The sequence below is a fragment of the Bos javanicus genome, chromosome 21 (genome assembly GCF_032452875.1).
Source record: "Bos javanicus breed banteng chromosome 21, ARS-OSU_banteng_1.0, whole genome shotgun sequence".
NCBI classification, from domain to species: domain Eukaryota; kingdom Metazoa; phylum Chordata; class Mammalia; order Artiodactyla; family Bovidae; genus Bos; species Bos javanicus.
The window spans coordinates 67,363,129-67,389,947 of record NC_083888.1 but is presented as its reverse complement, the minus strand read 5'-3'; the positions used below and the strand labels follow the sequence as shown (position 1 = coordinate 67,389,947).

The following is a 26,819-nucleotide window of genomic DNA, read 5'->3' as shown; positions in this document are numbered from 1 at the left end:
AGGCCTACTAACAGCCAATAACCATATGAAAAGATGCTGAATACCACTGGTCATTTAGGAAATGCAAATCAAATCCACAATGAGATACCACTTCACATGCACTAGGAGAGGTACAATCAAAAAAAAAAAAAACTAGAAAATAACAAATATGGCAAGAATGTGGAGAAACAAGGACGTGAATATGTAAGGACGTAAAAAAGTGCAGCTGTGGTACACAAACTTGTACACAAATGCTTATATCAACATTATTTATAATAGCCAAAGGGTAGGAACACACTCAATGTCCATCGACAGATAAGGAGATAAACTGTGGCATATAAAAAGGAATGAATTCATCCAACAACTTGGATGAAACTTGACAATATTATGGTGAGTGAAGGAAGTCAGACACAAAAGGCTTGTGTAAGTGCACGTATATGAAATGTCCAGAAGAGGCACATCTACCAGGAGAGAAAGAGGTTAGTGGCTGCAGGGGCTGGAGGAGGGTGGACTGGGGAGGAACTCCTCAATGAGCACAGGGCGTTCTGCGGTGTTTGCGAACTAGAGAGGCAGAGGCTGAACGTGCACCAGATGTGCCAAATAAATGCTTCAAATGGTTAACTGTATGTAGGGGAACTTTACGTGAACTTCACATCAATTTTTAAAAGTTAAATACTTTCAAAATTTTAAAAAAAAGGAGAACAAAAGTCACGGCACAACTTTTATTAGATAACTTAAAAAAAAGATTAAAAGGAGCCACCTTTACCACAGCATGAGCAGGTCGTGTATAAGGAAACTGAAGACAAATGGGAGAAAATTAAAGCAACATACTTTTTTCCTTTATAAATAAATATGAGTGGCTAATAATGCTTGGGATATATTTTCAAAAGAGGATGTGCTAATGAGTAGAGCCAAGGAACAGACGTTATGAAGGCAAGGAACAAGTTTCTTTAAGGCTGGATTTAAACTGCAGGGCTATGGAATGACGATTGAAGTCGAAATAAAAAGCCTTTCCATACAGTGTTTATTCCGATGAAGCACAAGGTCAGCGGACAGAGCAGACAAGACTCTCTGGGCTCCTGTATGAGCCCCTCCCCAGAACAGGACAAGGGAGCTGCACAAATACGGGATCCTGACTCTGGGGTTTCTTTAGGGTTGGAGGAAGGCTGTGTCACTGTTAACTTTCAGGGAAAATGTGATTACAGGATATCCTTAAAATTGTTCATTTTCTGCAAATTCTTATCAAAATTACTTTTGGAGTCTTCTATTAAAATAAATAAGTCATGGGGATGCAATATACAGCATGGTGACTATAGTTAGTAATACTACATTGTATATTTGGAAGTTTATGACCAACCTAGGAGAAGGCTATGGCACCCCACTCCAGTTCTCTTGCCTGGAAACTCCCATGGACAGAGGAGCCTGGTAGGCTGCAGTCCAAGGGGTCGCTAAGGGTCAGACACGACTAAGCGACTTCACTTTCCCTTTTCACTTTCATGCATTGGAGAAGGAAATGGCAACCCATTCCAGTGTTCTTGCCTGGAGAATCCCAGGGACGGGGGAGACTGGTGGGCTTCCGTCTGTGGGGTTGCACAGAGTTGGACACGACTGAAGCGACGCAGCAGCAGATAGCATATTGAAAAGCAAAGACATTACTTTGCCAACAAAGGTCCGTCTAGTCAAGGCTATGGTTTTTCCAGCGGTCATGTATGGATATGAGAGTTGGACTGTGAAGAAGGCTGAGCGCCAAAGAATTGATGCTTTTGAACTGTGGTGTTGGAGAAGACTCTTGAGAGTTCCTTGGACTGCAAGGAGATCCAACCAGTCCATTCTGAAGGAGATCAGCCCTGGGATTTCTTTGGAAGGAATGATGCTAAAGCTGAAACTCCAGTACTTTGGCCACCTCATGCGAAGAGGTGACTCATTGGAAAAGACTCTGATGCTGGGAGGGATAGGGGGCAGGAGGAGAAGGGGACGACAGGGGATGAGATGGCTGGATGGCATCACTGACTCGATGGACGTGAGTCTGAGTGAACTCTGGGAGTTAGTAATGGACAGGGAGGGCTGGCGTGCTGCAATTCATGGGGTCACAAAGAGTCGCACATGACTGAGCGACTGAACTGAACTGAAGAGAATACACATAAGTTCTCATCACAAGTAAAAAAAATTCTGTAGAGTGCTAAGAAGAGTGATTATTTTTTTAGCTCAGAGAACACATTTCAATCCATGAAAAGTTTCTGAAACTGAACAGATTAAATTTAATAAACACTACCTAATCTCTAGGGAGATTTTGTTAAGTGCAAGAATGAAGAGATGGATTTAGGTCAGTAGTATAATTTTGGACAATTACCTAACTTTTCTTTGATTTCTTTGCCTTAAGATTCAGCTGACACATGGAAAAGCACTCGGCAGGGTGCCTGGCACAAGATTAGGGCTCAGTCAATGTTCTGTATTGATAGAGCCCTTTGACATGCTGGGCCAACACCGTGTTCCTGCCTTGCAGTTAGACCTCACAGTGTCCTGGACAGAATCCGTCAGCTGTGACCACCTGTCTGCACTGTCACCATTGCTTTTATTGATTTCCTGTCAGACTGTGCGGTCTTTCCATCTCTCAGACATTTTTGGAGTAACTATAAACAGCCCCTGACATGAAGGATCTCATCCAGTGGGGTGGCGTGCATGCAACAAGAAACATCTGCAACAAAGCTAGTGACCCCACATGGTGACACTGTACACAGGGGCCCAGGGGGCAGGGCTTTGCAGGCAGAGAAGAACAGAGGAGCAAAACGTCGTGTCATTTCAGTCCTACACTCCCAGGCAGGTCATACAGCCCAGCAACACTTACACTAGGGACAGTGGAGCTCTTCTTCCGTTCAGGGATATCCGCCTTGTTAGGATTACTTGCGTTCCCAAGCATGGGACTGGCTGGAGCAATCCCCTTTCCTCCAACAGCACTGGCGCCTGGTTTCCGGGAGGGAACTCCGTCTTCTTTGAGGTCACTGTCTGCAGTGCTGGTCTGACTCCTTTTTGGATATGCCACAACTGAAGGAATAGCTGGTCCAGCTAAAATAAAGAATTCACTTTTTAAAATTCAGAGTATTTTATCTTCTGAATATTTTTAAAGTTTTATATTTTATCTTATGAAAATAAACTTTATAAGATGATCCAAGATTTATATTCATCTAATATAAAACAGTAAAATCTTCTAAGATGATTCCCATTCATGTATGCTTTCCCTATGCAATGAATTCAATTTTAAAATTTTACTTACTAGTCCCCAACTTTCTAAAAGTGTTTTGTTTCTTTTTTTTAATTAGTAAGCTTATATAGTTGTCCTGAAACATCTTCACAGGGTGTTCCTGGACAGATAAGTATGCACACACATCATGCAGAATAACTGCTTCACCTGGTACATCTGAGTGAATCTCATCCTTTTTGTACAAGAGATGCCTTCACCTTTTGGAAAAGGACAGTACAGATTTACAGGCCATTTCTTCTGACACTTTATCTTGCATCTTTTTTAAAGCACTCATGCTCATCTAGATAAACAGGAATTTGAGTCGATGAGGAAAGGCAGCACAAGCAGAGGAAAGCATGTTCCTCATGCAAGTGACTGGGAGGGCATGGGGTGTGGGTGCCGCAGCTCGCGCCTGCTCCCAGGAGGGTGCTTAGGGACATCATCCAGAGACTGTGATGACACAGGAGAGCTGGCGTTCAAAGGATTTTGGAAATGAACAAGGTAACTTGCATGTTCATTATAATGTCCAGTGGTAATCTTAAGACACAGCACCAAATGCTCAACATTTATGTTGAGAAAAGATTTTTATATACTTAGGTCTATTAATGGATGGAAGGGGAAGGGAGGGACTATGAGTTTGCGTCACTGTCCTCTGACTATACACACAGGATGGGCAAACAACAAGGCCTTACTGTACAGCAAAGGGAACTATAGTCAATATCTTGAGATAAACCATAATGGAAAAGAGTATAAAAAAGAGTGTATATTTATGTATAACTGAGTATACATAAATACATTCTGTACAGCAGAAATTAACACAACATTGCAAATCAACTATATTTCAATAGAAAAATAAATCAATAAAAAAATAGGATGAAGTGGGGTACAGAAAAGCTACCTCTTGGACAAAAATCTAAATGGTAAACCTAGAGAATTCCCGGGCAGTCCAGTGGTTAGGACACTGCACTTTCACTGCCAAGGACTCGGGTTCTATTCCTGGGTGGGGAACTAAGATTCCACAAGCCACTCAGTTTGACCAAGAAATAATAAATATATAAACAGTAAATCTATTTGGAAATGAATTAAAAATGAACAGAGATTTGATTTCACTTGTGGGAAGAGAACAATTAAGCTCCCAGTTTGGCAATTTTAACATATAAAACAAAGAATCAGCCAAATGTAAGATGATACTACCCTTAAAACTTACTTTTATTCTCACTATCATGATACATCCAATGACATTCTAAACCTTTACGGTTACTATATCAATTTGTTTTCAACATCTATTATTTTGATTAAGAAAAAAAATTTCTTTTCATTTTAGGATTTGGGATTGTGCATGGAGATGGCTGTTGATACAGCCCACTGACCTCATTCCTTCAAACCACTCCAGCTTTACTTGCATTGTGTGCAGTGTATTCAGTTCTACACACTTTAATCACACATACAGATTCATGTGTTCACCCTCTGCCACGACACAGAACAGTTCTGTCTCAAGGATTTTGAGGGCAACCCTTCAGAGCCACCTCTATTCCACAAGTCCCTTTCCTAAATCCTGGCCAATCTGTTCTCACCTCTGGAATTTCCTCATTTCAAGAATGTTATATGAATACAGTCAATGCAACCTTCTGAGATTGCTTCCCCCTACTCAGCGTAACTCCCCCAAGATCCTTCCAAATTGCTGTATTTATCAACAATTTGCTCCTTTTCATTGCTGAGGAGTGTCCCATGTTGTGTTTCATATCACACAAAAAAGTAACCGTTCCTTTTTAATTTTTTAGGGGCAAAGGGGGGTGTACTGCGCAGCTTTCCAGATCTTAGTTCCTTAACCAGGAACTGAATCTGTGCCATGAAAGTGCCTAGAGTCTTAACTAACCACTGGACCACCAGGGAATTCCCCCAAATATGACTTTTATGTAGTCAAATTTTTTAAGTCTTTTCTTTTGTGGCTTTTAGTGTTTGGGGCCATAGTTGAAAAGACCTTAACAAGTCCAAATTACAAAAAAATTATCTCATTTTTTTTTAACATTTTTCTGGTTTCTGTTTATATATATTTACATCTTCATTTCAATTGGAATCCAACCTTGCGTAGGATGTGAGAAATGGATGCAGTTTTTTTTTTTCTGATCACTACCAACTACCCCAATACCATTTATTAATAGAATAGTGAGTCTTCAGCATTTTTTTTTAAATAAAAGAATCCCTTACACATCTGATGAAGAGCTCCCTTCCAAGGAAAAAATATACACACGTGGCAGCAGGGTGGGGGGGGTGTTCACACAGGGGACCCAAACGAAAAACACAAAGAAAATTTGTTACCATTTTACAGAAGCAGGCATATATAAGTCAGTGGCATTGAGAGCTAGAGGACAAGAGGAGAGATGAGGGTGGGAGGCTGAGCTGGACTGGCCAGGCTGCCTGCCGCACCTGGATGTGCTTTACGAGACCCCAGTACTTGGAACCTAGCCCATTCTTAGCACTTATATGAACAGTGCCAGAGGCATAATCAATTCTTCTTTTATTGCTGACCACTATCTTCATCCCCAAAGAGAGTAAAAAAGAATATGGAATCGGGTCTGCAATCTGTGTACAGAACTTCCTGATATGTTCCTTTGTGAATTTTTTTAGTATTAAAGGCTCCAAGAAGGCAGGATGACCATCACCACACAAGCAGCGCGACAGCGGCAGTGGTGGGCTAGTGGGCTGAGCCCGAGCCAGGGCCAGGAGTGCTGGGTCCTGTTGCGAGCACTCCACTTCCATTTAACCCCAGAAAACCTGGTGAGCAATCTTGACCTATTTCTTTATTGCCAGTACGGGGGGGTTTGGTGATCTCTTTTTAGCTCTACAATCTTCTGAGCTGGGAAAAGGGCATTACTAATCCAGACAGATTCTGCTTAAGGAAGAATGAACTTACTAAGACAGTCATTAGGGACGTGAGAAAACTAATACCAGGTTTCTTCCAGGATTTAGGAACAATTCTCTTTATTTAAATTCAGAGCAACACGTAGGCATTTCGCTAATTGCTCTGTACCTAGTACACAGAAAAACCCCTCCTTGCTAGCAACGAATATGAACACAAAAGACTGAGACCCAGATCAACACTTGATTTACAAATGCCATCTGCAAAATTCTGGCATCAGACAGGCTCTGAGCTCTCAGTTTCAGCCTGGAAAACAGCAGACGTGCAGACAGCTTACTGACAGCATCAGTAAGCAGTACAATGTGCTGCTTCAGCCTAAACCACACAGAGGCACTGGCAGCAGGAAGAGAAATGGAAACCAAGCAAACAGTCATCACTTTCGGCACAAAGCCAAAGCTGTAGACACCTGGAATACTCTGTACAGTTCTAAGTGCCAGCTCTCAAGGTGGAAGAACACAGGAGGACAAAGCCCAGGGAAGGGAAGTGAACTGAACAAAGAAATGAACGAGGATTCCATGTGAGGATGTATTTTTAAAAGTCAGGACTAGGCCAACATAAATTTGTGCACTGGAATTAAAGGAATTAACACGTGAATAAATGCACATCTGCTAGAGTCTCTGGATTCCAACAAACGGGACTGCCTTGAAGGCAGAATAATTGGCACGTGTGGTAAGCATCCTTTTGGGTCCTAAGTCTCACGAAAGATTGACTCTATGGTGAAAATGTAAGAGTGAGGGTGTTTAGACACGTGGACAGTTAAGAGTGTGGTCGAGAATGACATGAGTCAAAAATTTAAACCAATTAAGGCAAAACTGGTGTACTATACATTTTCCAGGGCTGTGCTGTCCATGGTGGTAGCCACTGGCCACATGTGGCTTTATAAATTTAACTTCGACAAAACTGAAAATCACTTTCTCCGTTCAAGTGCTTGATAAATTCCCATGTGGCTCAGGTTTCTACCCAGCCAGGCCTTGTCAACCCAAGACTAAGTGTACCAAGGAGTGTACCAAGTTGAGTGTACCTTGGTACATTGAGTGTACGAAGGACTGCTTTGCAAGAAATGCTAAGAAGGGCAATCAAGCAACCTTAACCCCAGGAGGCCATAAGCAGAAGGATGCTTGGCAATGTCAGGAGGCCTCTTGGTTAACGGGAGGCCTGGAACACGCTGGAACGATCTCAAACTTACGCACCGTGGTCACTGTAACGCCTCTGCTTCTGGCTTGAAGAGACGCTTCTCTGCACTTTGTGGTGAGGAGACTGGCCAGTACTGTTGTTGAGGTCACTGCTTGGCCTAACCTTAGCAAGTGAAAGATTGCTGCTAGAACTGGAATCACTAGCATCCAGCTAAGAGAAAATGAGAAAAACAGAGCAAACCACAACACGAGCCCAAATGGTTTATTATGAAACTAAACTTCTCATAACACACAAACCTCTTACAAATTGTTCATTTAGAGAGAAAAACCACAGTGTACAAAAGAGACACCCTAAACTCAGGCAATAGTATTTTTCTGACTACTGGAAAAATTCACACAAGGATAGATATTTATGTCCTTCTAGGCTTTTTCAAAAAACTAAAAATGCTCTATTTCATCTGATACTTTACACCATTTTAAAAGTATCACTGACTACATAGGTTAACTTAACAAAAGCCAAGTTAATTAAAGTTTATTCTCTTAAAGCTAAAATAGTAGCTCATAATAGTCATAGGAGGTAAATTTGAAGGTAATTTGAAGTCATTTGAAGGTAAATTTAAAAATATCATCAATGTTATACACACTAAAAAAACCCAAAACTAATTATTACATGAGCTAATAATTCACAAAAAGGATATTATACATTTTTATCTGGTTATACTTACCTCTGAAGATTTTCTCCCCAACAATAAATATGTAGCTGTGATTTCATCATATTTCATCTTACTAAGAGATTCTTGAATTTCTTCTTGTGTATATCCCATTCCCACCATAATATCTAAAAGAAGGGCATAATACAGTTTATGGGTTTCCTTTGGTTAAGAAATCATTACATTACAGGGTAAACTAATTTCCTTCATTTGACTGAAAAGATCACACATTGTTCTAACATAAATGGGCAGTTGGCTTATTTCTGAGTTACTGAGTACTATTACAGGGCCTGCAGATAACTTCCTAAATATGACAAAACATATTAGCTGCTTCATGTAACCTACATTTATCCCAGTTATAATCCCCGTTTTGGTGGGTTGTGTCCCACTCTTGTGATCCCATGGACTGTAGCCCACCAGGCTCCTCTGTCCACGGGATATTCCAGGCAGGAACAGTGGAGCAATTTGCCATTTCCTTCTCCAGGGGATCTTCCCGACCCAGGGATTGAACCTGGGTCTCCTGCATTGCACGCAGACTGTTTACTGACTGAGCTACCAGGGAAGCCCATCCCTGTCTTAGGTGTACACATATAAGTGAAGGGAAAAGTATGTTACTTGCACATACACCAGCATGCAGGCACAGAGTAATTACCTATTCTTTTCTGGTCTGAGATGTCCAGTTCTGGTTCAACGAACGGTTTCAGCTCATCATCCTCATGCCCTGCGTTGATCCACCTGTCCTTCATGATTTGCTGAAAGGTGAACTGGGTCGTTAGCAGTATAAATGAAGCATTCTGATAATCACAATATTTAGGGAAATTTATTCTCAACATTTCATCAATTATGGTTCAAACGATAACTTTTTTAAAATGTCTCAATCTTGTTTAAAAAAAAAAAAAAAAAAAACCCAGGATAGTATTCAATATGGCATACAAACTAAGCAAAATTCTAAAAATACGTTTAAAGACTCTCCACTGTTGTTCTTTATTCCACTTATGTGATTACCTCTAGAGTGCCTCGTTTTATTGGATTTAGCACCAGGAAACGTTTGAGAAGGTTTTCACAGTCTGTGGACATGTAGAAAGGGATTCTGTATTTCCCTCTTAATACTCGCTCTCTCAGTTCCTTTGGGGAGGTAGAGAGGAAAGAAAACTACTAAGTCAAGTTTTAGGTTAAAAAAGAACCCAACTCCCCCACTGAAACAACACTGACACGTTAACTCTAATCATTTGACAAAATCCTTTAAGCTTTTTGAAGAACTAGGATGAAACTGCTTCATATACCTTTAGGTTCTGCCCATCAAAGGGGAGCGACCCGCTGACTAGAGTGTAAAGAATGACGCCGAGGCTCCACACGTCCACTTCCGGCCCATCGTATTTCTTGCCCTGGAAGAGCTCTGGGGCCGCATACGGAGGACTGCCACAAAACGTATCCAGTTTACTGCCAACAGTAAATTCATTGCTAAAACCAAAGTCAGCTATTTTAATGTTCATATCAGCATCTAACAATAGATTTTCAGCCTAGAGGGAAAACATCAAGACAAAAATGAAATTTAACAAAAAAATATAGTGAACTGTGAGAGAATTAGGCATTTCATAAAACCTTTCTGTAATGATATAAACTTAATATATCCTAATGAATAAGAAAACATTCTTTCTAGAGAGAAAAAAAAAGATAATTCAGAATACCTAATGTTCTAGCATTAACCACCACCAAGAGGTGCACGGTACAGTGGTCCCTCGGTCTTCTGAGGGCACTGGCTCGGGCACCGTGGACACCATCCTCCACCATCATATAAAACGGTCCAGCCAGCCAGCCCTCCTAAGCCACAGATGCAGAACCTGGGGGTATGGGGGCCCAACTGTATAGATCAATTCCAGCACCAATTTAAACAGCAAATGTTCATGACAAAACAATATTGGAAGAGCTTATTCAGCTAAGAATAAGGGGCTTTTAAAAAACAGATCCTTCTAAGTATCCTTTTAAATGGACAGTCACATTTTACAAACACTGCTAAATAAGGTGTATAATGGCTATTACTGAGAACAGGGGCATCCTAAACTTCATTTAAGACAGAGATCACAGTCATGCCTGCTTGTCTTAAGAGACATTTAGGCAATTATACACCAGGTGTTATATTAGTGTCTGGATGCACAGACAGACAGGGTCCTGCCCTCAGAAAGCTCACAGTTTACAAAGGGAGGGGAGGAAAAACCTGCAGCTATACTCCAGGCCCCCAGTGCTGTGACCGAGAAGAGGGGAGTGGTGGGCCCGGCACTGAGAGGTGCGGTCTGGCTTCCTAACCAGATGGACTGAACCACTGCGAGGATTAGGTGATGGCAGTGGATGTGTCAACGTGAGGGATTTCAAGCACAGTAACGGTCTGAAAACCCAGAAGGTGAGACAGAACATGGTTTGCTCAAGAAACTGAAAGGCAGAGTACGGTAGAGAGGGCTGCGGACACGGCTATGGCTGAATTACAAATGGCTAAGCGACTTGAATTTGGCAGTAAGGAGTTCATGATCTGAGCCACAGTCAGCCCCTGGTATTATTTTTGTTGACTGTATAGAGCTTCTCCATCTTTGGCTGCAAAGAATATAATCAATTTGATTTCGGTGTTGACCATCTGGTGATGTCCATGTGTAGAGTCCTCTCTTGTGTTGTTGGAAGAGGGTGTTTGCTATGACCAGTGCATTTTCTTGGCAAAACTCTATTAGTCTTTGCCCTGCTTCATTCTGTATTCCAAGGCCAAATTTGCCTTTTACTCCAGGTGTTTCTTGACTTCCTACTTTTGCATTCCAGTTCCCTCTAATGATGGCCTCTGGTCCCATCACTTCATGGGAAATAGATGGGGAAACAGTGGAAACAGTGTCAGACTTTATTTTTTGGGGCTCCAAAATCATTACAGATGGTGACTGCAGCCATGAAATTAAAAGACGCTTACTCCTTGGAAGCAAAGTTATGTCCAACCTAGATAGCATGTTGAAAAGCAGAGACATTACTTTGCCAACAAAGGTCCGTCTAGTCAAGGCTATGGTTTTTCCAGTGGTCATGTATGGATGTGACAGTTGGACTGTGAAGAAAGCTGAGCACCAAAGAATTGATGCTTTTGAACTGTGGTGGTGGAGAAGACTTTTGAGAGTCCCTTGGACTGCAAGGAGATCCAACCAGTCCATTCTGAAGGAGATCAGCCCTGGGATTTCTTTGGAAGGAATGATGCTAAAGCTGAAACTCCAGTACTTTGGCCACCTCATGCGAAGGTGGCCAGCCCCCAATCCCCCCCAGCATCACAGTCTTTTCCAATGAGTCAACAGGAGAAGGGGACGACAGAGGATGAGATGGCTGGATGGCATCACTGACTTGATGGACCTGAGTCTGAGTGAACTCTGGGAGTTGGTGATGGACAGGAGGCCTGGCATGCTGCGATTCATGGGGTTGCAACGAGTTGGACACGACTAAGTGACTGAACTGAACTGAAGCGACTTATATTCAGGAAGTTTAGCTTTTTATCCTAAGGGCAATGGGAAGCCACTGAGAAGTCATTCAAGCAGGGAAATGACAAGTTTTATTTGTGTGTGTCGTTTTTTAAAAAAACATTTATTTACTTATTTGGCTGTGCTGGGTCTTAGTTGTAGCATGTGGGATCTAGTTCCCTGACCAGGGATCAAACCTGGGCACCGAATGCAGGAGGCCCAGAGTCTTAGCCAGTGGACCTCCAGGGAAGTCCCACAACAATCTTATTTGTGTTTTTAAAGGACCATTCTGGTTGCAGTGTAGGAAAGAGGCAAAATTGGAAGCAGGGAGGACCAGGCAGGAGGCTAGTGCAGTGATCCGGCCCTGGACACCAGGGGACTAGAACTGGACAGTGCAAGTGGGGACGGAGAAAATCACACTCAGGAACACGCAGGGAGCAGCAGCAGGGACCTGAGGACCGAGGTGGCGTCAGAGCAAAGGAGACAGAGGCACCTGGGGTGCATCAGTCGCCACAATGAGAAATACAAATTTAAGTTTAGCAAGGGAGAGTTTAGGTATCTAACGTGCTAAATCAAGCTGCCTGGGGGTTGCTGAGGAGCTGTCCTTCTGTCAGCTGGACACTGAGTCCTGGAAGAGAGCTCTGGGTGCAGGAACAGATCTGGGGGTTAGCAAACCAGAGGTGATGGAGTGAATGTGAATGCAGCAAGGGTGGGTGAACAGAGGAACAAGCCAATCAGTAAACAACAGTTATGTGAGGAGAGAGAAGAAGTGATCACCAAGTTAACAAAGAATCTAGACAATGTTTAGAGAAAAATGGCTGTGAAGGTGAAGAGAATAAAAGGGTATATTGGGAAGAAGAACTGGGGTGGGAGGTTCTTAGGTAGAAGAGGGTGTGAATGTAAGCATGTTTTACACATGCTGCTATTGAGGCGCCAGCAGAGACAGGAGGTGAAGAAGGAGGGGTGGGAGGAGACAGCAAAGCAGCCTGGGAGGGAGGGACACAGATCCTGAACACCAGAGGGGTCAGCAGCAGTGCTGTGCTGTCCTGTGACAAGAGGAAAACTCTGAAAGGTCAAGGGTGGATGCAGGTGCAGCTAAGCTGAGGGCCTGCTGGGAAACAGGGAGTTTCTGCCTGCTGTTTCTATTTTCTCTGTGCAGTAGGAAACCTGAGCCTATGCCAGGAATGTGGGCAAAGGCGGAGAACCGTGCAGTCGGTCTCAAATAGCCGCTGCTGTTAATAGGAGAGAATGCTGACTAGGGAGACAGAAAAGGGTGAGGGCAGCACTCAGCATGCTGTCCAGGGGAAAGCGTGCACTTCTGGGAGTGCTCAGCTGTTGGGTGGTGGGTGATTTTTCTCCAGAGACCAACAATAAGCTGCTTTAACTAAAATGGAAACTAAACCTTAGGATTCCTTCTAAATTTACTAACACAATCTAATGTATCCCTCATTTGTGTCGTGAGCAGCAGGAGCTGAACACACACAAGGAAAGCGTACAGGAGTAAGGGCACATGGCTCACCTTGAGGTCTCTGTGAACGATGCGCTTCTGGTGGCAGTACTGCACTGCAGACACAATCTGGACAGGAGAGAGGCAAGGCCATTAACCGTCACCGACGCAGACTCACGGTCAAGACAGAAAAACGCCTCTAATGTCCACATACGCAAAGCACTCAGTGGGCACTTCAACGGCTGTGTAGATCTCTACAGATAATTTTCTTATGCTTTATACCTTTCAATTTGGAGAGACTGAGGGGTGAGTGCAAGAAGAGCTAGGTGAGGCTGTTCTCTCCAGTTTTAACTATAAAGTCTCTTCTCAGGCCCTGTCCCTCAACATTCCAGTTATTTCTAAGTGTGGTGCTGGGGCCCAGCAAACCACTGGGACCCAGAGCCCAGAATCAGAAGGCTCTCCACGCCCACGCCATCAGCTCACAGCCCAGCTGGCAGCGGCAGACCCTCCGCACCAGGTGTGTCATCAGGCTGCCTCTCTTCTGCCATCCGCTCCTGACAACACTCTCCTCCTTTTGGCTAATGTAGGTTCAAGGGCAGCAAAAATGACTTCACCTCTCTAATGACCAGTGTCCTCTTTCTTAAAATGGAAGAATGAATGTTGTAATGCATGTGAACTACAAACTATTAAAACTATTATGTGCTTTATCAATAAGAATCTCTTCTACACTTAGCAAATGATATCCTTTTATTTAGCCAACTTTTGATTACTCCTGGGATTAGCACTGTTATTCTTCCTATTATTTTCAGCTGCACAGTGCAGCTTGCAGGATCTTCGTTTCCCAACCCTAGGGATTGAACCTGGGTCCTCAGCTGTGACAGTGCCAAGTCCCAAACACTGGACCGCCAGGGAATTCCCTGATTGGCACTGTTAAATAACTGCTCTAGAAATTTAACAGTTACTACCAACTTTCAAGACTCTTATCCTAAAACTTTATAAGATTTATTAAAGTTTTATATGATTATAAAAATTTTAGGAAATACAGAAAGTACATACAAGAATATGCTTTTATAACCATCAAAGGCAAAATGAAAGGAAAATGATATGAAAAGGCAAAATGATAGGATACTGAAAGAGGAACTCCCCAGGTCGGTAGGTACCCAATATGCTATTGGAGATCAATGGACAAATAACTCCAGAAAGAATGAAGGAAGGGAGCCAAAGCAAAAACAATACCCAGTTGTGGATGTGACTGGTGATAAAAGGAAGGTCTGATGCTGTAAAGAGCAATATTGTATAGGAACCTGGAATGTCAGGTCCATGAATCAAGGCAAATTGGAAGTGGTCAAACAGGAGATGACAAGAGTGAACGTCAACGTTCTAGGAATCAGCGAACTAAAACGGACTGGAATGGGTGAATTTAACTCAGAAGACCATTATATCTATTACTGCGGGCAGGAATCCCTTAGAAGAAATGGAGTAGCCATCATGGTCAACAAAAGAGTCCAAAATGCAGTACTTGGATGCAATCTCAAAAACGACAGAATGATCTCTGTTCGTTTCCAAGGAAAACCACTCAATATCACAGTAATCCAAGTCTATGCCCCAACTAGTAATGCTGAAGAAGCTGAAGTTGAACAGTTCTATGAAGACCTACAAGACCTTTTAGAACTAACACCCAAAAAAGATGTCCTTTTCATTATAGGGGACTGGAATGCAAAAGTAGGAAGTCAAGAAACACCTGGAGTAACAGGCAAATTTGACCTTGGAATACGGAATGAGGCAGGGCAAAGACTAATAGAGTTTTGCCAAGAGAACGCACTGGTCATAGAAAACACCCTCTTCCAACAACACAAGACAAGACTCTACAAATGGACATCACCAGATGGTAAACACCAAAATCAGATTGATTATATTCTTTGCAGCCAAAGATGGAGAAGCTCTAGACAGTCAACAAAAACAAGACCAGGAGCTGACTGTGGCTCAGATCATGAACTCCTTATTACCAAATTCAGACTTAAATTGAAGAAAGTAGGGAAAACCACTAGACAATCAGGTATGACCTAAATCAAATCCCTTATGATTATACAGTGGAAGTGAGAAATAGATTTAAGGGACTAGATCTGATAGAGTGCCTGATGAACTATGGACTGAGGTTTGTGACACTGTACAGGAGACAGGGATCAAGACCATCCCCATGGAAAAGAAATGCAAAACAGCAAAACGGCTGTCTGGGGAGGCCTTATAAATAGCTGTGAAAAGACGAGAAGTGAAAAGCAAAGGAGAAAAGGAAAGATATACGCATCTGAATGCAGAGTTCCAAAGAATAGCAAGAAGAGATAAGAAAGCCTTCCTCAGCGATCAATGCAAAGAAATAGAGGAAAACAACAGAATGGGAAAGACTAGGGATCTCTTCAAGAAAATCAGAAACACCAAGGGAACATTTCATGCAAAGATGGGCTCGATAAAGGACAGAAATGGTATGGACCTAACAGAAGCAGAAGATATTAAGAAGAGGTGGCAAGAATACACAGAAGAACTGAACAAAAAAGATCTTCACGACCAAGATAATCATGATGGTATGATCACTGACCAAGAGCCAGACATCCTGGAATGTGAAGTCAAGTGGGCCTTAGAAAGCATCATTACGAACAAAGCTAGTTGAGGGGATGGAATTCCAGTTGAGCTATTTCAAATCCTGAAAGATGATGCTGTGAAAGTGCTGCACTCAATATGCCAGCAAATTTGGAAAACTCAGCAGTGGCCACAGGACTGGAAAAGGTCAGTTTTCATTCCAATCCCAAAGAAAGGCAGTGCCAAAGAATGCTCAAACGACTGCACAATTGCACTCATCTCACATGCTAGTAAAGCAATGCTCAAAATTCTCCAAGCCAGGCTTCAGCAATACGTGAACTGTGAACTTCCAGATGTTCAAGCTGGTTTTAGAAAAGGCAGAGGAACCAGAGATCAAATTGCCAACATCTGCTGGATCATGGAAAAAGCAAGGGAGTTCCAGAAAAAACAACTATTTCTGCTTTATTGACTGTGCCAAAGCCTTTGACTGTGTGGATCACAATAAACTGTGGAAAATTCTGAAAGAGATGGGAATACCAGACCACCTGACCTGCCTCTTGAGAAACCTATATGCAGGCCAGGAAGCAACAGTTAGAACTGGACATGGAACAACAGACTGGTTCCAAATAGGAAAAGGAGTATGTCAAGGCTGTATACTGTCACCCTGCTTATTTAACTTATATGCAGAGTACATCATGAGAAACGCTGGGCTGGAAGACGCACAAGCTGGAATCAAGATTGCCGGGAGAAATATCAATAACTTCAGATATGCAGATGACACCACCCTTATGGCAGAAAGTGAAGAGGAACTAAAAAGCCTCTTGATGAGAGTGAAAGAGGAGACTGAAAATGTTGGCTTAAAGCTCAACATTCAGAAAACGAAGATCATGGCATCCGGTCCCATCACTTCATGGGAAATAGATGGGGAAACGGTGGAAACAGTGTCAGACTTTATTTTTGGGGGCTCCAAAATCAATGCAGATGGTGACTGCAGCCATGAAATTAAAAGACGTTTACTCCTTGGAAGGAAAGTTATGGCCAACCTAGACAGCATATTCAAAAGCAGAGACATTACTTTGCCAACAAAGGTCCATCTAATCAAGGCTATGGTTTTTCCAGTGGTCATGTATGGATGTGACAGTTGGACTGTGAAGAAAGCTGAGCACCAAAGAATTGATGCTTTTGAACTGTGGTGTTGGAGAAGACTCTTGAGAGTCCCTTGGACTGCAAGGAGATCCAACCAGTCCATTCTGAAGGAGATCAGCCCTGGGTGTTCTTTGGAAGGAATGATGCTAAAGCTGAAACTCCAGTACTTTGGCCACCTCATGCGAAGAGTTGCCTCATTGGAAAAGACTCTGATGCTGGGAGGGATTGGGGGCAGGAGGAGAAGGGGACGACAGAGGATGAGATGGCTGGATGGCATCACCGACTCGATGGATGTGAGTCTGAGTGAACTCCGAGAGTTGGTGATGGACAGGGAGGCCTGGCGTGGTGCAATTCTTGGGGTCGCAAAGAGTGTAACACGACTGAGCGACTGAACTGAGCTGAACTGAACCATCAGAGATGACATTTCCTGTTATTTTGGTGTATTTGCTTCAAGTCTTTACTTTGGTATTATGTACGTGTACTTAAATATATATGATTATATACATACAAAAGTGGGGCCATAATGAAAATACTTCTTGTTTCTTCAAATCATCAACTTTCAGTTGTAAGCAACATGCACCTAACTATACTGGACACAAAAACTCAGAGAGGGCTGATCTCCTGGTTGATATTGGTTCAAAATAAGCAGCAAGGATACGCTGGGCTGGGTTTGGGAAGGATGCCAGAGTCAAGGCTTCACTAAGCAGCTTCCTACTTTATAAAGTGAATACGAAGATTAGACCCACTCACAGTCACCTGCTGCTGCTGCTAAGTCGCTTCAGTCGTGTCCGACTCTGTGCAACCCCACAGACGGCAGCCCACTAGGCTCCTCTGTCCCTTGGATTCTCCAGGCAAGAATACTGGAGTGGGTTGCCATTTCCTTCTCCGATGCATGAAAGTGAAAACTGAAAGTGAAGTCGCTCAGTCGTGCCCAACTCTTAGCGACCCGATGGACTGCAGCCTACCAGGCTTCTCCGTTCATGGGATTTTCCAGGCAAGAGTACTGGAGTGCGGTGCCATTGCCTTCTCCCACAGTCATCTAGAGGCCCACAAATCCTGTGGCCAAGACACCAGCTCTAGAGCATCTGTTAGCAACGACGCTGCTCCATTCTGGCAGCATGAGAACTGGGAAAGTGAAATAGATTTGTTTCCCCAAAGGAACAGGTTTATTGCCGAGGACACAATTTTATCTTACTTCTTCTGCCTGATCCAATTTTCCCTGTCTCTTCGCCCCCGCCCCCCTGCCCCCATAGTCAGATTTCTCTCATAGGTTATTTTCAAATTCTACTTTTGAACCAGATGTGACACTTTCGTACCATTTCTCAAAGAGAATTTCTCTTCTTTTACCTCCAAACAGTGCAAATGCCACAACAACTTGGAAGTACTCAACTTTAAATTATTGCTTTTTCACATTCTGCTTTTAATGTAAAAGTAGTTATTTCTATGGAAGGCTGAGAACCTAGGTTGAGTCTCAGGTTAAAATAAGAATGCAAGCCTAATTCACTTCTAGTCACACATGAAAAAGTAGACGTAGCAACACAAGCAACCCATCAAAGAAGAGCGAGGAAAGAAGATGGAGCCAGGAATCTATTCTTCTTTGGAAAGAAAAAACTAAAGCAGCATAAACAGTGATTAGGATGAGAGTGGTGAAGGAGGGGGGAAGAGGAAAGACCATCTGCTGATGAATATGGAAAGAAGGGCTTATTTCTGGCAGAAAACAGATGAAGCACAGTGTACTCTGTGTGTGTGGCATACCTTTGTCTTCGCTGTAAACAGGAAAACTTTCTATTTAGTCAAAGTAATGAGGACTTAAGTTTTTGGATCCAATAAAACAACAACAAAACCTTTTGGAAAGCATGGCAATTAGAAACAGAAAAGTGGAGGTACCAATATCATGCCTGACCTTTCCAGGTTTACACAAGCGGACTTAAGGAAACACGGTGGCAAGGAGAAAAGCCGACATTAATTATAAGCACTGTAAATCAAGGCATTAACTGTGAAAGCACATAAACTATCTTTCCTAGACCAACTAATAGATTCCTCAACTACATACTTCAGAATCTGTGCTGGAAATTTTTAAGATAAAAAGCTGTGTGACAGGACTTCCCTGGCACAGTGGGTGGGAATCTGCCTGCCAATATAGAAGACACAGGTTCGATCACTGGTCTGGGAAAATCCCATATGCTGTGGAGCAATTAAGCTCCTGAGCCACAACTACTGAGCTGGCAAGCCTGCAGCCCGTGCTCTGCAATAACAGAAGCCCGAGCACCACGAGGAAGAGTAGCCCCCATTCACCACAACTAGAGAAAGAAAGCCCGAGCTAAGCAATGAAGACCCAGCATGGTCAAAAAATACAAATAAAAAGTGATAAATGTCCAAGTCCCTTTGACAAGTCAGATCCTACCTGGAAAATGGGTGAAGAAAGAAGAGAGGAGCCAGAGATCGGAGCACCACACTGCTTCCCTGAAGAAGGTCCAGACTCACATCTGATACGAGGGCTGGCAGGAGCCCTTCCCTCACAGTCAATAAATCACACTCACATAAACACTTGCAAGTCACACTCATCTGAGTGGGAAGAAATTCCAGTTTTATGAGGCAAAAAAAATCTTGATTTTCAGGTGGCCAATTTATAAAAATTAAGAGTACAGATACGGAAAGGGCCAAACAGACTTGTTTTGTAACAAAGAGAAATTTGAGCTTCCTTCCATAGACCACAGAATAAAGTGGTATCAAAACTGGAAAGGACTTCAGAATTAATCAAAGAGAACTTCCTCTTTTTAGAGCTAGAAAAACTGAGGACCAGAAAAGTTAAATGATGGTTAAAGTCTGATATGTAACAGGTTTTAATTCAAAGTACCATTAGGATGTCTTAAGATTTTAAAAGTAAATTTAAGCAACAGCAAAACTTGAGACACTTATTTATAAGCCCTTATCTGTAAACACTAGACTAAGCAGATCAAAATCTTGAAAATCAGTTAAACCTGCCTTTATAAATATTGTGAAACCCTTAAAGACTCCTACCTATACTTCCACCTTAACAACCTTACATGTGAATAAAACAAAAATGTTAAGTTTCTAAAAGAAATGAGGCTATACTGCCATTTACATACAGAACTTCAAACTATGGGAGGATAGTTAGATAATAAAGTACCTGCCCTTCCTTTTACCTGAATCTGAGGTGGGCAAATTATGGCCTGTAGGCTGAATATGGCCCACCACTCGTTTCTGCGAAGAAAGTATTGTTGGGAACACAATCATATGAGTGTATTCATCCAGATATTGTCTAAGCTGCTTCTACGCTACAATAGCAGAATTAAATAGTTGCAAAAGACTGTATGGCCTACAAAGCCTAAAATTTACTATCTGGCACTTTACAGAAAGAGTTTGCTGATGCCTACTCTAAGTAAGACCACACCATAACGATTAAGAATTTTAGTTTGGAATCACAGGTCCTGGCTCTGAATCAATGGAAGGTCTGCTATTTGCCAGGCATCAAATTTTGGGCAAATTATGTAATCTTCCTGTGCCTCAGCTTCCTTATCTTTAACAAATGAGCACAATGATCTTTTGGGCTTCCCTGCTGGCTCAGAGGTTAAAGCATCTGCCTGCAATGCGGGAGACCTGGGTTCAATCCCTGTGTTGGGAAGATCCGAAAGAAATGGCAACCCACTCCAGTATTCTTGCCAGGAGAATCCCATGGACTTGTAGAGAAGCCTAGTGGGCCACAGTCCATGGGGTTGCAAAAAGAGTCGGACATAACTGAGTGACTTCACTTACTTATGATGATCTTTACTGACAAAGCTGCTGCAAGATTTACATTAATGGAGGTAAAGGACTTAATCCAATACTCACGGGTAAGGATCAATCAATAGTTACCTTTATTAGAGACTTATATCACATTTATGCTCAAAACCTACGTATTAAAATGAGTCTCTTTAAGGCAATGGGCAGAGACAAAGCAAGAAGACAAGTCATTAATTCACAGGTTAAGTTCTGTTTGGTTTTGGCTTATGTAAGACAAAACCGATAATGAATTTTGAGATTATAACACTTTTGCTAAAAATTGGAAACAGTTTTAATTAATGCAATCACCAAGTGCTCAAAGACTCATTTTTTAAGGCTCAACTGTCAAACAACTAAGATTAAGAGTGGGACTATAATTCCAATTACAAAGCTAGAAACAGAACTCATAGCTGCCTCTAGCACAGTGCTTTAGGCATGAAAGCACTTAATAAATTAATATTTTGTTGCATTGAACTGAATGGCCAACCCCTGCTTCATCCAATGCACCTTATGACATTTATAGAGGCAAACACTTGTTTGCTTCAGGGTTTAAGCCAGATAACGTTATTTAATCAATAAACTAAACGTGCAATAATCCATACCTGTCTAAATTTAGCTCTTGCTTCTTTTTCCTTCATTCTTCCATGTGCAACCAAATAGTCAAACACTTCACCTATAATTGAGAAAAATAAAAGTAAGCAGAAGGCCTATTTCTGAGCATTAACTTTCCCATAAATTAAAAATGCTTCACTTTTAGCAGTGCTGTAATTTTAATTTTTAAAATGCAGTTATGAAGATAAACAGAAATATGTGGAATTTGAACTAACCCAGCCTTAACTATAGGAGAAGTTTATTGATAAAATCTTTTAAGTTATAGAAAAGCCTTAACATTAAATTCTCATATATTTCAATTGTGACACTTTTACTTTAAAGGTTTTGTTTCCAGTATGCTTTAGTAAAAACTTGGCAATGAAAATTGAAAGTTAAAATGGAAATGTTATTTGTGTTCAAAGAAGGTGTTTTCACTATAGGATTATGACAGAAAAGCATTTCCTAAATTCATTCATGCAACAAATAATTACTGAGAGTATACTAACTGCTGAGAACTGTTCTTGGCTCTGGGGAAATACAGAAGTGAACAGAGCAAAGTCTTTCTCCTCACGGAGTTTACATTTCAGGAGGGGGTAGACAGATAATAAGCAAATAAATGAATATACAGTGTATCAGATGATAAAACGTACTGTGGAGAAAACTCAGGGGAAAGGAACAGGGTGTGTGCGCGTGTGCACGCGTAAGCACTGTGCCGACTGCTGTGAGGGAGTGCATACTGTAGTCAACCGTCAAATGAAACATTTTGATACTTAAAAAGCTTAGTTTCAGAACTTAAGTATTTCTGAGGAAAACCTTATTCTGAACTGTACATTAGTATCTCTGACTTTTGAACTTTCGGCCCTAACTCTGAATAAATTTTAAAATAATAAATGGGCATAAATATTTTCAAGTTATTACTGATTGCATAATGATCTTTTGAAAGGAATTACATACTGTTAATTTACACTACGCAATACATTTAACTATGGTGAATTATAAAATTAAATGTCAGTATTTTCTCCAAGAATGCCATTCTATCTGCAGAATAAAAAAATATGTCAAAACAAGTGGTTAAAAAGTGAAAAAACAAAGATGTGTGCATACCACATGGAACAGTTTTGACTTAAAAAAAAAATTATGGATTAAACCCAGTAGTTGTACAGTCACACAGATAATGTCAATGTAATTTTAAAATATTTTAGGATTCCAATGCGATATAAACCTGTTAAGAGATTTTGGAACCACAAAGTCATACTCACAATCACTGTTATAAACCAGGCATACAACCCAGACTCCCCCCGCTCCATTAAAAATGCATTAGCACTCAGGGTAAGCAACTAAATTAAAAATCTCTGCATGATATTATTTACTAGTAGAAAAAACAGCAAACAGTAGTTCTCCCCACCCATGTCAAGACAGTTCAGAAAGCCCTTGGTTCAGGTCCTGTCACTATAACCAGTGATGAAACCATGGGCACCAGACCAACTTTTCAGATGTTCATCTGTAAAAACTAGGCAGTTGCCCTGGATGACTTTCTGAGATTCTTTCCAATTCTAAAATTCTATGATTCTATAAAACTGAAGAATATGAGGCTAGGGAGGAGTAGGTAGCCAATTTAATGAAACTTTTGTTGTTCAAATTGGCAAACATATCAACAATAAACAGCTGCCTTGGAGACAGAAGGTGCTTTGTTGAGCTGATTAAAACAAATGGTCCAAGCCAATAAACCACCACTGATCAGTGCTGTTATCATGTTAAGCAATGGCACTGAGGCCTCGAAGGAGGACGGTGCGGCCATGTCCACTGAGTAGTTCAGAGACATGCAACTTATAAGGTCACACTGCCAATGAGGGGCACTGGCTAGACTGACTCCATGTTTGTCCTTTCCAGAGCCGATCCTTTCGGGATGGACACTTCTCCAATACAGAGCAACTGCTATGACCCTGTGACCTAAAATAGATGAAACAGAAAGCCATGACTGACCAATCGGGAGAGGCTATGTGGTATTGGAAGGCTCGGGCTCCAGGCCTGGTAACATGACCACAGGGGTATTTCCTAGCCTCCATCTCCTCACTCACTGCCTGGCCACATCATGGACCCATTGTTAAAGTCAGAGGAGATCAAGTAAGAGAAAAAAGCACTTGTGCACTGTAGAGGCTCCATAAAGGAGAAGATTACGAACTGTAAGAGGAGTAGAAAGCACGGGAACTCCATACAGATTCATGGTTCTACAATTCATGAACTGAATTCAACTCTTCCTACTACTCCTCAACTGTGAAAATCCCAACTAAAATCTCAAACCATACATTTAAAATACGAAGCACACAACTAATAATGAACTGCTTCTGCTGCTGCTGCTAAGTCACTTCAGTCGTGTCTGACTCTGTACGACCCTATGGACAGCAGCCCACCAGGCTCCTCTGTCCACAGGATTCTCTAGGCAAGAATACTGGCGTGGGTTGCCATTTCCTTCTCCAAATAATGAATCAGGAGTATGAAAAAGTGGTGTAGGGGGTGCGCTTGCTCTGCCCACAACAGATTTACAATCTTTTATTTAGTGGTCAACTCATCACAATGAGGCTGTGATTCAACTTTCTGTCTCCAGGTTTTACATTCTGGATCAAAGGGTTTGTTTAATAAAACTCTACTATAATCAAAACAATTAAATCTATACTGTGGAGTTAAACAGAACATGTCGCTAGTAGATTAAAATTTCATTAATTCAACTCAATTCTTATTTGCTTAGAGCCTGCTATGTGCCAGGCACTGTATTAGAGGCAGGGAAAACACAAGCAACAAAGCTTCTGCCTTTCACAATGAAAGTTCATGCGTGGTCCACAACCTACAAGCATAGCCTAGCCAAAACCTTAAAATAAGAATCTCTGTGAAAGAGAACAGCTATATACATTCATTTCATAAAAATGTCTACCTTTATATATCCTTATAGGCAAGTAATTACTAGTCTTTAATCTTTAAGGAAATCTAATCCTATACACTGTGACCACCATTTCTGGCCTTGGGAAACAAGGGGCACAACTGATGTAAAAATCTGATAAAGAAATCCATCCAACATGCAGTACACATTTATTTCAAACAGGCTAATGCATTGATGCTTTTGAAAATTCAAGTACTGGAATAAAAAAAATGTGCTATAAACAATGGAATATTACTCTGCTTTAATAGGGAAGGAAATTCTGACACATGCTACAACATGGATAAACCTGAAGGACACTGTGACGTAGGAAGTCACAAAAAAGACAAATACTGTACGATTCCAGTCATATGAGGTCCCTAGAGCAGTCAAAGTCATACAGACAGCAGAATGGTGGTTGCCAGGGGCTACAAGGAGGGAGGACGGGGAATTATTGTTTAATAGGGACAGAGTTTCATTTTGGGAAAATGAAAAAGTTCTGGAGATGGATGATGGTATTGGTTAACAATGTGAACGTACTTAATGCCATAGCACCGTACACCTGAAATGGTTAAAATGGTAAACTTTATGTTACACCATAAAAAAAATCCAACTATTTGCATATTATCGATTAATGATGATAACAATGAAACGCTTAACAGCAAACCACTGAACTGCTAGGAATCGGCTCTTCTGATTCTCGTCCTAGTGTATTATGATTCTGAAGGTTACATGAAACTCTATCTTTATCTACATGGGCAGTGCAGTTGCATATTCTTCTAAAAGGGAGGGACGAAAGAAAAACAATTTATAAATGCCTTACCTCCACTTGCATACTCCATGATTAGGTAGAGTGTTTTGTCAGTTTCAATGACTTCGAATAACTTCACTACGAGAGGAGAGAAGATACAGGAGAAAAAGAAACAAATGTCTGTATGTACATACCATATACATATAAACTAACTACAAAAAGTTAACTTTTTCCCTGTTAATACCTGGCCCTCTTTAAAAAAAAAAATGATTTTAGGAAACTTTATATTACAAAAGCAGAAAAGACTTTATAAAAACATGGAATTCCATAAAAATGATTTCTGGGTTCTCAAACACTGTAACTTCAGGATGCATCAGCAGTTTCTCGGCTCTCATTTCATGCCCCTGTAGTATGTCTGTATCTAGCCTACTCCTGTATGTTCATGTCCATTCACCTGTCATTGTGGGTTTAAGGATACATAGAATTCCACTTGAGACTTTTGTTGCTTAAGAAATTTATCACAATTCTCAGAGAAAAAGATTCCTTTCTTTTTTAATGATGTATATTTTATTTTTGTTTGTCCGAGCCATGCAGCATGCAGAATCTTAGTTCCCTCACCAGGGATCTGACCAAGGATCCAGGGATCCAACCTGGGCCCTGTCAGCGAGTGTGCAGGGTCCTAACCACTGGACCACCAGGGAATTCCTAAGATTCCTTTGTTTCTATTCTAAAGCCAGAGACCAAAAAATAGAACAGGTTATACTGAAAAGAACTTTTTAATTATTTTCAATGGGTCAGTGTGACTGCTATAGCAGTCTCTTATTACAGATAAAACTAAAATTTCTATTATTGCTAATTCATAAAACCATAACAAATCAATCAGAAATATATAATTTTTAAATAAAACTGAAGTTGATTTCCAAAACTATCAAATCACTATGTCCTGTATCTATTTTGTTAATACATATGTTACAATTAAATTCAGCAAAAAGGAGAGCGGCGAGCGAGAATGCTAGTCTCTTCTATTGTGGGTTATTTTCTGATGCTTTAATACAGAGTATTAAATCAGATCAGTAGCTTGTACAGTATTTGATGTGTTTGTCAAACTGGTGAGTTAAAACTATCATATCATTTCTAAGATGGCATATGTTCAGGTTGTTAAGAAAAATTATTTAAATAAATGTAAGACATATGCTGGTAAGCCATCAACATATTAGTAAATTCTGTAATTCCAATGCAGGGGGAATCCCTGGCAGTGCAGTGGTCAGGACTCTGTGCTTTCACTGCAGGGGGCCTGGGTTTGATCCCTGGTTGGGAAACTCAGACCTGGCAAGCCAAAAATAAATTAAAAAATAAAATTCCAATGCAAATATTGGCTCTTCTAGGAAAACTACTTTAATCCAATGGGAACTTAAATTTTTAGAAATTTATATTTTCAAAGATATGTCATTTAGTGGTAAGTATAGAGAACTTCAATCAGGGTACAACTTAAGAAAAAACACAACAGGTTTCCGTGAGCGGGCTCTTGGCAGTGCATTTGCAGCAGGGAGCTGGAGTTTGAAGTCTAGCGCTGGTTGGCTGCCCTCACACAGCTGCAGTGCAATATGGAGGCCTCTCTGCGTTGCTATATATCCTGCCACACCCCTCGCTATTCTCCCCAGCCCTGTCACAGCCCATGATACGGATCATTTCACATCTTAACTAACATCACCGATAAGGGGATAACGGCTTGGTAGCATTTTCTTAATAGCACATGAACACAATAATGCCTTTTACATGATGGTGGCTCAGATTAGATGAAATAGGGTGTAAGTTTTTTCCATTCTGTGGTTCCATTTTATTTTTCTATTCTTGTGCTTCAAGAAGTCTTGATAAGATTTCCCTAACACCAAAGTTATCACACTCCCACTTCCTAGAACTGATTTTGATATTAAGCTGATACAACTGGTTCTCTTAGGAGCTATTTCACTCAAATATTTTTAGATTGTAGGACTTATTACTATATAAGAAAGCAGTTGTATTATTTTAAAAGATCTGCATTATGCATGGAATCAAAAATTTTCACTGAGGTGTGTACACAGGGTCAGCTTTCATGTTGTTCCTACAACTACGATGAGGGCAGGACCATGACCCACCCTAACCTTTAGACACACCTCACTGCAT

At 41.3% G+C, this 26,819-nt stretch overlaps 1 protein-coding gene across 11 annotated transcripts in view; it reads right to left on the bottom strand.

Annotated features, from left to right (window-relative positions):
* Positions 1 to 26,819, bottom strand: part of MARK3 (microtubule affinity regulating kinase 3) — a 115,391-nt gene that overhangs the window by 16,080 nt on the left and 72,492 nt on the right. For 9 of the 11 annotated variants that reach the window (XM_061395457.1, XM_061395459.1, XM_061395458.1 and 6 more), the window contains 9 exons: positions 24,729 to 24,794; positions 21,006 to 21,076; positions 12,973 to 13,029; positions 9,264 to 9,500; positions 8,986 to 9,105; positions 8,633 to 8,732; positions 7,996 to 8,108; positions 7,328 to 7,481; positions 2,825 to 3,042 (listed from right to left, as the gene is read on the bottom strand). In XM_061395457.1, coding sequence (XP_061251441.1) covers positions 2,825 to 3,042; positions 7,328 to 7,481; positions 7,996 to 8,108; positions 8,633 to 8,732; positions 8,986 to 9,105; positions 9,264 to 9,500; positions 12,973 to 13,029; positions 21,006 to 21,076; positions 24,729 to 24,794 — 1,136 coding nt within the window. The remainder of the gene's footprint in view (positions 1 to 2,824; positions 3,043 to 7,327; positions 7,482 to 7,995; positions 8,109 to 8,632; positions 8,733 to 8,985; positions 9,106 to 9,263; positions 9,501 to 12,972; positions 13,030 to 21,005; positions 21,077 to 24,728; positions 24,795 to 26,819) is intronic. The other 2 variants (XM_061395460.1, XM_061395467.1) reach the window with 1 other exon arrangement.